The sequence below is a fragment of the Solanum pennellii genome, chromosome 12 (assembly GCF_001406875.1).
Source record: "Solanum pennellii chromosome 12, SPENNV200".
Taxonomy (NCBI): domain Eukaryota; kingdom Viridiplantae; phylum Streptophyta; class Magnoliopsida; order Solanales; family Solanaceae; genus Solanum; species Solanum pennellii.
The window spans coordinates 59,815,067-59,829,619 of NC_028648.1; the positions used below are offsets into that span (position 1 = coordinate 59,815,067).

General features: G+C 35.8%; 1 protein-coding gene across 3 annotated transcripts; it reads right to left on the bottom strand.

The window, feature by feature from the left end:
• Nucleotides 1–1,543: 1,543 nt before the first annotated feature.
• LOC107007484 (serine/threonine protein phosphatase 2A 55 kDa regulatory subunit B beta isoform-like) lies at nt 1,544–13,052 on the bottom strand. Of its 3 annotated transcripts, none has more exons than XM_015206120.2 (14): nt 12,660–13,052; nt 9,676–9,779; nt 9,486–9,584; nt 9,205–9,324; nt 8,500–8,706; nt 7,746–7,837; nt 7,528–7,646; nt 7,269–7,392; nt 6,919–7,042; nt 3,020–3,088; nt 2,839–2,930; nt 2,675–2,752; nt 2,511–2,578; nt 1,544–2,381 (listed from the first exon to the last, which is right to left on the bottom strand). In XM_015206120.2, exons 1-14 carry the CDS (start codon nt 12,775–12,777, stop codon nt 2,245–2,247), a joined length of 1,551 nt encoding a protein of 516 aa, XP_015061606.1. In that variant the 5' UTR covers nt 12,778–13,052; the 3' UTR covers nt 1,544–2,244. The 3 variants fall into 3 exon arrangements, with proteins under 3 accessions (XP_015061606.1, XP_015061605.1, XP_015061604.1); XM_015206119.2 differs by having other exon boundaries at nt 2,511–2,581; nt 9,486–9,581; nt 12,660–13,051; XM_015206118.2 differs by having other exon boundaries at nt 2,511–2,581; nt 12,660–13,051.
• Between the last annotated feature and the right edge of the window lie 1,501 nt (nt 13,053–14,553).

Sequence of the window (14,553 nt, forward strand, 5' to 3'; positions counted from 1 at the left end):
CAACGAATATATCTATTGTAATTTCGCAAGTGGACTATGGAGAGGGCAAGATGTATGCAGACATTATTCCTATCTTTATGATGGTTTAGATGTCGTTTCCTTTAGACCCTTGACTCAAAAGAAGAGTTCCTGAAGAAAATATGCCAGCAAATTAGAAAGAGATGAAGCAAGCAAGTAACTAATAGTAATATACATTAAAAATAAGACAACACAGGACTACTTAATAATACTATTGAACTGAAAGTGGGGAGGAGGAAGCTAGCCCTCCCGCAGACTTTGTTATTTATTTGCATATTTTTATGCTTATGTCTTTAAATTTATAGGCTTGAAAGAGTGAAAGTACTCTATTTGCCCACAATATTTTGATTTTTAAACTACATGCATATTGAAAATCAAAATAATGTGAAACGAAATGAAAATTGTTCAAAAGCAATTCTCCAACATAACGACATATTACTTACTATTATTGTTCGATAGTAATAAATACACCTCCTGAAATGGTGATGATAAGCAGGTAGAGAACTCCTGTGTTAAAAAAGAAGAAGAGAGAAACTTGCTTACTTACTTTAGGCAAATTATCAAACACTTTAATTACATCAAAATTCAACATAAGTACGTTTGTAGAAGACTTTATATTCTTGTTTGTATGAAAATAAAAGAAAAAGAAAGACTCGCCTTTGCTCACTTTGACGATAACTCCGACTGATCAAATTTTGGCGACATTTTAGTACAATAATTGTGAAGCAAAGGGGAACAGAACTATTTTTCTACAATTTTGTAGTACACTTGCTTAACACTTCTGTTGGCAAGTGTTTTCCTGAAGAATGGTGGTATTGCCACGTGTTTCTGTGGAGGGGAGAAAGTATCAATTTTATAGTACCATTTAGAATGCTTTTTGTACAATTTTTTGTTGTGTTAGTCCTCATGAAAGTATCACTTCTAAATAAGGAGGATATATGGTTTGCATTGCCTTGTTTTATACTAGTTATAATATTATATCTCTTGCTTTTTATATCCAACATCATCAGTTGTTTATTCTGTCTCCATTATCGTAATATTTTTCTGCATGTGAGTTGAAAGTCTTTCAGAAATAGTCTCTCTACTTCAACGAGGTTTGAGTAAACTCTACCCGTCATACCCCACTTGTGAGATTTCATTGGGTATGCTATTGTTATTATTTTTTTTTCCACATGGCCTCTTATTAGAAGTCCACGTTACCAAAATCAAATTGATCAAAAAAATATTCAAACATCAAACTATAAGAAATGGTTCCTGTTTCCCCCGGTAGTTCAAAGGGGACTTGGATGCAGATTTTTGCTCCCCTAAGAAGGGTCAATGTACAAGTGTCTATTTTAAGGAGAGAGCCAAGTACTTCTCCAAATGTTCTTCATAACACAGATTCATTGATGGGAATTCTAACTATTTTTGTGTCGGGTCAGACAGAAATAACAGCACTTGGGCAAAGATGAGCCTACTTGAAAAACTTCCAACTTTGCCTGTAGTTGACAAGTCAAAAAAACCCAAGAGCTATATGCACACTACATGAATACAAATGTTTCTTCATATTAGTCACAAAACGTTTCCTTACATTGGTCCAGAAGCAAAGTAAAACTAGCAATTTTTATCCAAATTGAAAACTGAGATTCTGAAGTTGACAGAAGTTTTAGCTGTACCAGCCACACTTCACCAAAGGAAAGAATACAGAAACAAATGCAGTTTCTCTTGAACTTCTTTTACAGAAAGAAAAAATTACTTTAGTTAATAATCTATAGCAAAAAGCACACTAAGTTAACCTACAAAAAAAAATAACACTATCCAAGAAAATAAGCTCAACGCCATTGCAAGTTAGCAGCTGCTCTTTTCAGCAAGATTCCAAGTAAAGCTATATTTAGCTTAGAACTAGTGGCAAGTTTGCACATCCAACAGTATTACTTGTAAGGAACCTACAATGACATTCTTTCATGACTTCAACCCAACAAAATAAGAGATCTCGGAAAGGGTGAAGTAGAAACAGGGAGAAGGGAGCAAGAATCCCACGCCATCTGTCCACTCACGAAGATGTAAGTCGCTCTGTTGGTGATCCTTTCAGGTACATCTGGACCCTGACATCAAAAGCATGGACCTACTCCTTTTTGAGGCACCTGGAAGTGAGAAATGGTAGAACCTCAAGTTGCTCTGAAAGAAAGCCTTTCCCGAAAAGCAACCCAAAAATGCTAGCCAAGAAACTACATCTCCTGTTATGACTTATGCGTAATACATATACAAGCTGTTTGCGGCAGCACATGCTATGGAATTTTCCGTCGGATGCCATGCCAGATGAAGCAGTTTTGTCGTAAAATCAAATGAGTTTCCATTTGCATCAACACCTGCATTATCAGCTCCTGCAATGTGAACACAACATAAAGAAGACAATATTAAGAGCAGTGGGCAAAAAGTTCATGCATAAAAGATTAATTACGCATCACAAATTAAAATACATGCATATAACAAGCGTGTATTAAAATGCATACCTCTCCTGACAACACGTGTTAAACTGCTGCCCAAGGACCTGGATGGCCTTGAAGGAGTCTGGACTTGTCTTCTGGAGGAGCACAATCAAAGCCATCAGACTAAGGCATATTACAACACAAAATCAAAATGCATGCACATGCCAAAAGTATTTTAGCTTAGGTACCTCATAGGATTTTTGCTTGCTTCCAAGGTAGTTGCTTCAGTGCTTCCCGCAGCACAGCCAAATACGCGGAAAAGATTGCTGATATGAGAGTAATCATTTGTTGAAAAATAAAGAAGAGGTGGAGAAATAATATGTAAGACAAAGCTGAAAGCAATTCTACAGACCTGTAAGACCCCGTTGCTACTCGCGAACCATCACCACTAAGGCAACACTCAAATTTATCAAAGATGGAATCATTCTCATATAAGTCACAAAGCTGCAGAAATTACAAAATGCCTTGCTGATCAGCTCAACAAATGAAAAAATAACCAAGTTCACAAAACACTTTGGTGACGAGTAATTCACCTTTGGTCTTAAATATTCATGAACCTGGAATGTTGAAACTGGACCTGAATCCATGTTTATGTCCCATAGCTGAAAAGGTAAGGTTTATTCAGTAACAAAAGGAACATTGTTTGTAGATAGGGAAAAAATATCAATGACAATGATGGAAAGAATATGAACTTCTAAAGTCTACACAATTCTGGAAAAAACTAGACCTAGCAGGAATTCAAAAGTTAAGAGTTGTGCCAGCAAAGAGAGAGAGTGAGTGTGTCTGTCTGTCTTTGAAGGTGTGCCACATGTGCACACACAACAGAGACTGCTTTTAAGAGGTTGTTTGGATTGTCTTATATGCTAGTCAAACGAGCTTGCTTTGGTGTTTGGCAAACACCAGAAGTGTTAATATCAAATGTTGTTAAGACAAAATAACCTACTGTTTGAAACACACCTTTTATTCAAGGCTATCCTTTTTATGCAGTACACATTTACTTATCGAAAAATAAAAATACAGGTGGAGTAGTTCCTAAGTTAAGACAAACCATAAAGATTAAAACCATAACTCAATTCTTCAAGTGCAATGACTCCACCAATCTAGCCAATTATATCCATAAAACAATTTGAATAAACAATCAGATCCCTCTTGTATCATCATCAAACTCGAGACTATTTCACTTGTTTTGAGAAAGAAACATGCTAGATAACACATTCAATACATTTGACTGCAGCTTCAAGATATCTCTGCAATCAAACTTGGTATGATTTTATTTTATTTTTTTTGCACCCTCCATCTCTTACCACGGACCACAAATTGATATTAAGATTACATTTTTGCAAGAAACATTTGAGTAAATTCAAGTCATAACGACGACAGTATGAAAGAAAAAATGCTCTTTGAATTTGCATTGATAAGTAAAAGTAAAAGGTACTCGTGAAAACTCAACTAATATGAATTTTTTTTTGCACCTTCCATCTCTTAACGGACCACAAATCGATATAAGATCACAATTTATTTTTTGCAAGAACCATTGGAGTAAATTCAAGTCATGACGACAACAGTATGAAAGCAAAAATACTCTTTGAATTTTCATTGATAAGCAAAAGTGAAATGTACTCGTGAAAGCTCAACTAACCCAAGATTATAGTATAAAAGAAATTCAATCTTCTGATGACATATGAAGCTGGTTTCGAGATCTTTAATAAACCAGGAAGAAATAAAGCAAGTGGAAAGGGATAGATTAGTAGTGACACGTACAATTTCATAATGGAAGCAGTAGGAATTGTACATTTTGCAAGTCAGGCAGTCCTATTTTATTCATCACCACAATTCTTAACATCGTTTATATGAAAGAAAATTGCTCCTCATGAACCAAAATCTATACATAAAACAATGAAACTTAAAATATCCTAACCTAACCACAGAGATACTTTATGAATTTAAGCTTTATGCAACAATTTGCAAAGGTAAACTCAAGGATCATAGATATGCATAATGTGTCATCTTATTAAATAACAAGAAAGAACAGAAAAGCATGCACAAGGATGTAGTTCATCTGTCTCGAAATTCCAGAGACATTCATTTATATTAGGTTACACAAGAAAACCTCCAAATGCACAGAGTATATTTGCATTATATATGCGATTGAAGTTGTGTGGGGTTTTAACCATGAGCATGTGATTAATAAGGAGCTACTGGCTAAAAAACCATGAACTATCATTGTTTTGCAAACTATCGGGTGTTCTGCTATCCCCAAAACTAAATTTTGAACATCAAATCCCCGAGGGACAAATAGCAAAGAGTTTGTGATGACTTCTGAACGGCACGTGGGAGGTGAAAATGATGCCAGGTTGGATTTTTTAACAGTTAATTAGCTGAAAATTAATATCTTTCACAATTCTTTTATTTTTTTCTCATCTTTTTTTCCGTTATATTCTTTAATTGTTCTTCATCTTCTTTAACCGAATTGATCTGGAGGTTAGCTTATTTAGGTTTCATGTGAAACTACTTATCTCTTTCTTCTTCCATTTTTTCCCTATAAACCCTCTTCAACACTTATTTTATGAAGTAAGTAGATTCATTTAAAGGCATCAAGAAGATGCAAGCTTTACAAGGATAGACCAGGTAAGCTCACAGAAAAAGGATTTGTAGCCTCTTTCTAAACTATAGAGCTAGCAAAATCCAAGAAGAGTTCTAAATTATTTACAGGGGTCAATTTGGACAAACTAAACAGGCTAACTAGACATCTGCCTCAAAAGATTTCTAGTAGTTCATAATATTCCATCAAAAACTTATTTGTTCCTCTCTATCCATAAACACCAAAAGATAGCACCAGGGATCATCATCGACATACTCTTGATGGCTTTGTCAACCTCCCGTGAACTCCACCTTTCAAAAGAATCCCTAACAGAGGAAGGCATGACCCAGGAAAGACCAAAAAGACAAGAAAACATATTCCAGAGGTCTGAGGCAGCTGGGCACTGCAGCAGCAAGTGGTTGACAGTATCTGTGTGCTTGAGTTGATTCAAACTTCTTGAGAACCAAAGACACCTTCTTGAGGATGAAAATGAATATTTTATATAGTTGTGGGAAGCCGATTCAAACCAAGAAAACACTATATTTTGAAAGAAAAACCCCTAATTGCAACAATATACCCAGTGTAATCCCACAAGTGGGGTCTAGGGAGGGTAGAGACTAGAGTGTATGCGAACCTTACCCCTGCCTCAAGGAGGTAGAGAGGTAAAACCAACCGGTGGTGTGGTAAGTAGTTGCTTTAGGACACCCGCCCAAACGAACGGCTCCGAAACAAACAAAAAAGGTGTGCCGCACTCACAAAGGATTGCCAGTGATATGATGGAAGAAGATGGGGATGACGTCAAGTCCGCATGACCCTTATGGGTTGGGCCACACACGTGCTACAATGGCAATTACAATGGGAAGCAACGCTGTAAGGCGGAGCGAATCCAAAACGATTGCCTCAGTTTGAATTGCTTTTTGCAACTCAGGAACATGAAGTTGGAATAGCTAGTAATCGTAGATCAGCATGCCAGGGTGAATATGTACCCAAGCCCTAGGAATTGGTTCCACCCGAAGCATTGGACCATAGCTCAACACATGTACAGAGTATGCAAACCTTACCCCTAGCTCGTCTAGGTAGTAGAGAGCTACATCCCCAAACTGAAACCCCCAAAGCATACAGGTCTTAATTTTTTGACCATTCCTAATTTCAACAGATAAAAGAGAAAAAATAGTAAAAGAAATAGTTTTAAAGAATAATTGGAGGACACCAATCATCTTTTTCTTAACTGTAAGTTTACATCTCAGTTATGGGACCTCCTCTTCATTAATCAAGTGGATTCCATACCAAGAGATGTCTTAGCTTTTTCTTCAAGGTTGGAATATAGTCTTGACTTGAAAGTATGGATTGTCATACCTGCTACAATCCGGTGGATCATATGGAGAGAAAGGACTCTAGAATTTTTTAAGACGAATTGGAAAATGTTATTAGTCTCAAGTTTCTTTGCATTTCTATGCTTTCCCTTTGGAACGATATGGCAGATATATATGATACAGCAGATACATATGATACACAGGATGTCGGGGCCATGCTTGATTTATTATTTCTCTTCATAATCACTAAGGGCTCTAGATTTTTTTGTAATTGGCTCTAATTACCAGCAATCACTCAGATGCTGGGTTTTTTTTTTTTTTTTTTGAAACAGGTAACTTTAAGATGCTGGGTTTCATTTATAAAAATACCTTGTAAAAAAAAAAAAAAACTCTGCTTTACAAATGCATTTTTTACAGCGAAGATGCATATCTTCAACTGATTTAATAATATGAAAGCGAAGTACCAAAAAATTTTGATATGCACCTGACCAATCAATCAACTGAAATATGGAGATCCAGTAAAGACAAAGAAACCAACCTTAAGGGTCATGTAGTCACGACTAAGTATGTATCTTCCATCCTTCGCAAATTTTATATCTGAAATTGAAGCGATTATCTCGGTGAAAAAAGATCTTGAACCAGGTGCTTCCTGTTCCTCAAACCTGCATGCAGGGAATGCCAAAATTCCCAATTTATTAAAAGCTATGAAGAAGTAATTAAAAATACAAACTTTGAACTTGATACATTTTCCAGTGTTCCCATGTAAATAACACCTAGATCTTCCAGGATCTTATCATGTACAGTTAATGTGATACTAACAATTTAGAGCCAACATAAGAAGAAATAAACCCACCAGAACAGAATTACAAAAGATAATGTGATACTCACAATTTAGAATGTGAGTCACACAATGCTGACTGCCGCAAATCTATTAAACGAACTGATCCTTTTGAACTACTATAAGCTAATGTGTTACAATGTGTAGGATGGAATTCTGCTGATGTTATCACCTCTGCAGTAACAAAATAATATCTAGTTAAAGCCAAAAGTATCAGTCAAAAAGCACGAGCGCATTTTATAGCAGTAAAAGTTGGAAAGGTGGGGGAATGGCTGTGACCTAAGTTGAAATCAACTCATGAAAATGTACCAGTAAGATCTTCCATATTTGATGGCTTGACATCGACAATATTGAAACTCTGATTACTTATTTCCAAGTTCCAAAGGTTTATTCGGAGATCATCGGCTGATATGAATGTTTCACCATCACTAAATAGAGAAGAGAAGGACAGAAATTTTCATAAGCTCTTATAGACTAGAACTCAAAAAGAAGGTGAAGCACATTATAATCGTAATGAAGATCTTCACCTGTTATTTGATATAGAATTAATATGGTAATCATGAGCATGTGCATACACTCTTCTACACCTTGCAAGAAGGCTGGTCTCGTTGCTCGTTACCTGAAGTTCACATACAAAGCTTTTAGATGCAAGATTTAAAAAGAGATTCAAGTGAAATTTATCAAACAGCATTTGTCCTAGGGAGGATGAAGCAGGCTACATTCATTGTAATTTGGAAATTTCTAATACCCTCAAAGAGAATATTCAAGGCCAAGTGACATGAATGTTTAGATAATCCAAGCCTGACATGTCAAGGATAATAGCACCCAGGTGTCGGCAAATAATCATGCAAGCACATAGCAGCATGAAAAAGTTATGCAAAGGCATATGTATATAAAGGCTAGCTTGTATGTTTAATTCAAACTTTATAAATAGACATATACACAAATGACCTAGTGTTTCTTTCTGTAGCACTCTACCTCATAAATCAACTTATTGACTAAGTTACACTGCTACAGTCTTACCGACATAATACTAAATATCGTTCAAATGACCAGGAGTATGAAAAGATCATACACATCCACTTTAACTGCAGTCAATGAAATTTTTATCCCAACATGTATTTTATAAAACTGAACATATTTTTTTTGATAGGCAAGATTAGATACAGTTCAAAGACCAAAGGGAACAAATGCACATTACCGGAAGGCTATAGATTGACAAACTTGACATGTCATCAGCATCATAAACAAACATATATAATAGGTTAATAGAACAACTACCATGGGCAAACGGAGTGAGGGGATGCCTTCAGGCGGAAATGATAAATCATTGCTCAAAGAACTGTAAGCTTTATCTCCACAGCCCCCATTTGCAAGACACTGCTTTGGGCTGGAACATAAACTCGAACTGGCTACACTGCCATTTCCAGCAACTTTTGAAGGGTCAATATTCATTTCAGATATTTTCTTAACTTTCTTCTCTTGGACCTAAAATATTCAGGAAAAAACATTTTGAAGGAAATCAGCAAATTGATACACAGCCGTGACATAAGATAGCCACATTCAGACATATATAGTTTAAGATATACATCATATCTTGACTATTTTACATTTAAATTACGAACAAAATAGTTGATACATGGCTGACATAAAACAATGAGACAAAATTGTTTTGCAAACAATCCGTGCAAACTGTTAAAACGCATTCCAACCAACAACAAACAAATTCACATCAAGTGTCAACGTTCCATTCACAACAACAATGTTCTAGACTTCTAGTACAGCCACAAAGTTTAAAGAGGAGATCATGTCAAACTACGAGCTTGAAGTATAACTATTAATATCACTCCTCAACAAAGCCAATATGTATCTTAAGACTAAAACAAAGATTACGACTCATTTGCAGTGCGTTTTTTTATGGGTCATCTACAATGCCAATACACCCCCAAAGAATCAATAAAGAAGCGAGTAAAAGAAATAACTTGCCTTCCAATACTTAATAGTTTTGTCATTAGTAGACAGAAGGAAAAGGGCACCATTTGCTGTTTGGCACCACCGGATCTTGTTGATTTTCTCCTCAATCTCCAAACTCTTCAAATAATCAAACTGAATGGAAAGATGTGGTATAAGAAATTATACTTCTATTTGAAGCAACAAGAAGACAGAAGGCACAGAATATGAGGAATAGAACATAGCATAGAGGCGGTGGCAATCAACCCTAACCTATAGTTGCATCTTGATAGAAAGAACAGAGAAGAGGTGTGTACCTCAGGCTCGTGGCTTTGAAATTCTGTCTTGTAGCGGAACTCTGGATGCCGACTAACTGGATAGTCCACTCTCTCCAACTCTCGTCGACTACCAACCTGCTAAAGAACACAGTGCACACAAAAGAACATGATAATCAAAACAATCAATTTTAGTAAATAAATATTCTAAAAGTAAACAGAAGAAACCTACCTCCTTGGTATCAGTTCTTTCAAACAATACCACTCTACCACCACGATCCCCAGTGGCAAGATGGTCACCAGATTTATCAAACTCAATTGCTGAGATGATATCAACTGCAATTACAAAGACAAACACACACATCATGACAGGCAAAGAAAGGAATCATAAACCATCTAAATACAGTGAGAGCCTAAAAGAAGTTCTTCCTCAATTTGTGGAAGCCTGTACAAAATCAGGCACATCAATTGCATTTCTAATGCATTCTGATCTAAGAATTCTGTTTTATATATTAGGCACATCTACATATCTGACAGAAAACCTTGACACCAAAGTCTCAGCAACTACTTTCTGGCAACACGAATTACCTTTTATTACTAGTCATACAACATGACGAGTTGCTGCACAGTTTTATCCTCAATTTCTTTCTTTTTCATTGTGGATTTCGCTAGATCAGCATAAGTTCCTCTCAGAAAAATATGAAGTATATTAAATGAACTTAAACTTTCATGATTAAATGTCTGAGACGAGGAATATTTGTTGGCTCCATAAAATAGCTCTAGAGTTGAGCAGTCAATCAACGATTCTAGCTAATTGCCGTCGCCTAAGTTGCTCGGACTCGGGTGCAGGTGTCCAATACAGGTGGGGATCTAGAGTAGGGTCCTCGATGCTCAAAATTTTATGATTTGAGGATACGGATCCACGTATGGATACAGGTGTTGGTATTCGGTAAAAAATAATTTCAAATATCTAAAAATAGAGTTTTAAACCTAAATGATGAGATATTATGTGGAAAATGTTGATCAAGAGGAGAATCCTGAAATACGGTAAAAAGGAAGGGAGTGACAATGGAAAATTATATATACAAAGTAATCCACTTTCTTTAATTTTACCTCAGTTTTTGTTGTGACTAAAGAATCTGCCCAAAATTTCTCACTCAAATTTGGTCAAAGTACCCAAAACTGGTTGACCAGATCAGGTACAGATCCCACACCCACGTCATGTCAACATGGGAGTCCGAGCAACTTAGTTGTCGCTATATGAATCCTCTCTATGTCTATTCCGCTTCTCCTCAAACACCTTTTATTCTAATACTCCATTTGTTTCATTCCACATAGCATCTTTCTTTTTGGTTTGCTCTAAAATATAGCACCTGTCTATATTTGTTAACTCTTTCACTCTATACTTCCAATTTCACCCTTAATGACATGTTCTTACAGTCATAGAAGTATTATGTCATCTTTAAGATACAGGTTCTAAAGGTACTTTTTTCTTTCTAAACTTCATACCTAATCAAATAGCGTCATGTAAAATAAAACTGAGTACTAAAAGATAATGCTGTATTATGCATTCCAAGGGTTCAAAAAACTAGATAGCATAAATCGCACCTAGCCCTATATCAATTTACAAGTCTCCAACAAGACTAGGAAGATTATGTTCCCGACAAACACCAGTAGTCTAAAGCTTTATGTACGTGTAAAACAACTAAGTTTTTGTTAACAATACTCAAAAAAAAACACAACAAGTTTTAATCCCAACTGGATGGAATAACCTATCTGGATACTACTTCCACTTAAATATTTTTAGCCAAGTCCACCCGAAGATTGTAGATTTTTGAACAACTTCCATCCATATGAATACTGTGATTGCTACTTCCTGACCTTAGAAGATCTCCCATCCCCTGTGATTGCTATTTCTTGTTTCTTCTTGTTTAATTTTTATCATTTGTTTTTGTGTTCAATTTCTGCCTTCTGTATTCTGCCTTTCAATTCTTATGACTGCCCTCTGCTTGCTATTTTCTAGTTCAATTTCTGCCATTAGGTCTCTGCTCCTCTTCAATTTCTGCCATTTGGTCTCTACTTTCGTGATCAATCTCTGCCTTCTGTATACTATTAAACTGTTGAATTTTTGTGTTTTATTACTGCCTTCTTCCATCTGGTTCTGGTTCAAATCCTGCCTGCTGGCCTCTATGTTTTGTTCAAGTTCTGCCCACTGTTTGTTGTTTTCTTTCTTGTCGCTGCTCCTTGTTGTATTAGTTTAGTATTGATTCCTGCTTTTTTTGTGTATACTCTTGTTTATTTTATATTTGCTTTAGTGGCTTTGGTATACGATGGTAGACTAGGGTCGTGTTCTCAGTCGGGGACAGGTGTGAGGGTCGAGAGCCTATATAATATGCTAGCGCACTCCACTGGAACAAATCTCAAGTGCTTCTTGTGAAAGGGATAATCTTATTTACAGCAGAATAGAAAAACCAAATTCTCTTAACCAATAGTTAGCTTATGATGAATCACTTACCCTAATCAAGCCTACATCCCTATGGAAATCTTGAGTCTTTTCACAAGTCCTACAAGGTGTTAGTCTTCTGAAAATGATTCTTGTTTCGGAAAATGTCTCACAAGGAGTTATCTTAGTCATACCATCGGCCCTTACTTCAACTCCCACCTTAGCCAATACAAGTTGGTTTGCAAGCATCCCTTTTTTGTGCAACATCCCCCTCAATCTCAAGCAGCTCAAGAGATGGAACTATAGAATGTCCTCGTGCACGTCAATAAAGGAATTTGCCAAAAATAGAAGTAGAAGCAACATTTCATACAAATGCACATAGAAATCTAGTCTCACATCCATACGTACACCCTTATGATTCACATTTGAGTAAAAATGCTTCAACACATGACCAAAATTAACAATGAAGAAACTCCACTAAAAATTGACAACTGATGCTGTCCAAGCAAAGTTCACAAATAACAGCATACTATAGTTCCATACACTTGGTAAAGTTCAGTTCTATACTGTTCATACAGTCGATTGATAAAAAAAAAAAACTAGCAAATCAATCAATCAGATCCAGGATCGGAATCTAACAGATTCATCCTATTCGCAATCAATTGACCAAAATAACAGATCAATATCCAATAAACAAACCCTAACACCAAAATGACTACGGATCCAGATTAAACAATAATCAAAATCAAGTACTGTAATTAACATAAAATTACCTTCCTGCACTTCTTCACCAGCCGTACGTTCACCAAAAACCTGTGAAAATTTCCACTCTAGCGGCGGTGGTGGACCCGCCGGAGCTTCCGCGACTTCTCCACCAACACTACCTTTCATCGAATCCCTTTATTTCCTCCTCCTTCCCAATAAATCAATAACAGCCAAATAAATAAACTGAAAATACGCCGATCAAATCGAAGATTCTAGAATGTTCACTTCATCAGAAGCGATCGCCGGTAGATTTTTTGGAATCGCCGTCGTCAGAAGAACACCATAATCGATTCAGATTCAATAAACGACGACGTATTAGCTTCTATAACACAGATTGAACCGTTTTATGCCATCGGAAAAATATACCAAAATGTTAAGTTCTATCTATAATATCATTCTTCTTTTTTCTCTCTCTTCATTTTATATTTTTGCAGAAGATATGTTAGTGTTACTTGTCGGTGATGTAATTCTGTAAATAAGCAGTTTTGATTGGTTTAGGTTTTGTAAATTGTACACGTGGCAGTGACAGTATGTGAGAATAGTGGAAAAAGTGATTATTATGTTATTGGAGTTTCAGTACACGACCGGGCGTTGTTTGGGACAACACGAAGGTAAAGATCGTCTAAAATTGACGTTTATATCCTTCATTTTTATCTTTTAAAAATTAAAAGAAAAGTTACAAGTAAAATGTTCCTATATTATAATTATTTTATTATAATGTGAATAAATATAAGAAATTATCGTTTTATTTTTGTGTGCTTATTATGTTTTGTTTCGAGTTATCTTAAATATATTGAGTAAAATAAATGTTATTTTGTGTAAGATTTTTGTTTTGTTGGGGTTTATAAAAAATGAAAATTACGCAACAAAGCAAACTTATACTATTTAATTACTCATCATAGCTATAGTTTGCTATAATTACCACTCAAAACTAACATTATTCTCACTTCGAGTTTGTATAATTAGTGATGCTTGTATATGTATAATTCGCCAGAATATACAAATACATATGTATAATATACAATTATTTAACATATATATATATAATTCACCTCTCTCCCACTATCTGCCCAGTCTCGCTCGCCTCTCTCCTCTCTCTCCCACTCTCACTTGCCATATATACAATTACAAATGTATAATGTACAATTATTTAACTGATATACATATACGATTCACCTTTCTCCCACTCTTTCCCCCTCTCTCTCGCCTCTCTCCTTTCTCTCCCGGTCTCGCTCATCTCTCTCCTCCATATAACATGTAGCTACGAATTGTAATTATCAAACTATAATTATGGATAATAATTAGGTTATTTTAAGTGGCTATATGTGAAAGTTTTCATTAAAAAAATTAGAGATATCATCATTAGTATGAATAACGGCAAACATGTCCAATCCTATTCTGATGGTAGCATCAACAAGGATTCTCGGATTCATTCTAGCTTCAATACATGCATCTGAATTCTGATGGGTCCCAAAAAAAACTAGCTAGTATGGTAGCTATTCAGTTTCTGAAGAGAACTCCTTTTGCAGCTGGACCAATATTCTGCCACAAGTTTAGCAAAAGAAGAATTGGTTTGCATGAGTGTTGAGAGCTGATCATACTCCACAAGCTCCCCTACAATAATAATCACCAAATTTGCATTAGATATTTTTGTCACTGAAACTGATACTCCATGTTTACAACTATAAATAAAACATACCACAAGAAAGGACCATGACTATGTCGCTATCTATGACAGTAGAAACTCTGTGAGCAACAGTTAATACTGTGCAGTTAGAGAATTCTTCTCTTATAATTTTCTGCAGAATTGCATCAGTAGCTGAGTCGATAGAGGCGGTTACTTCATCCAATACTAGGATTTTGTTCCTCCTCAAAAGGACCCTGCCTAAACAGAAGAGTTGA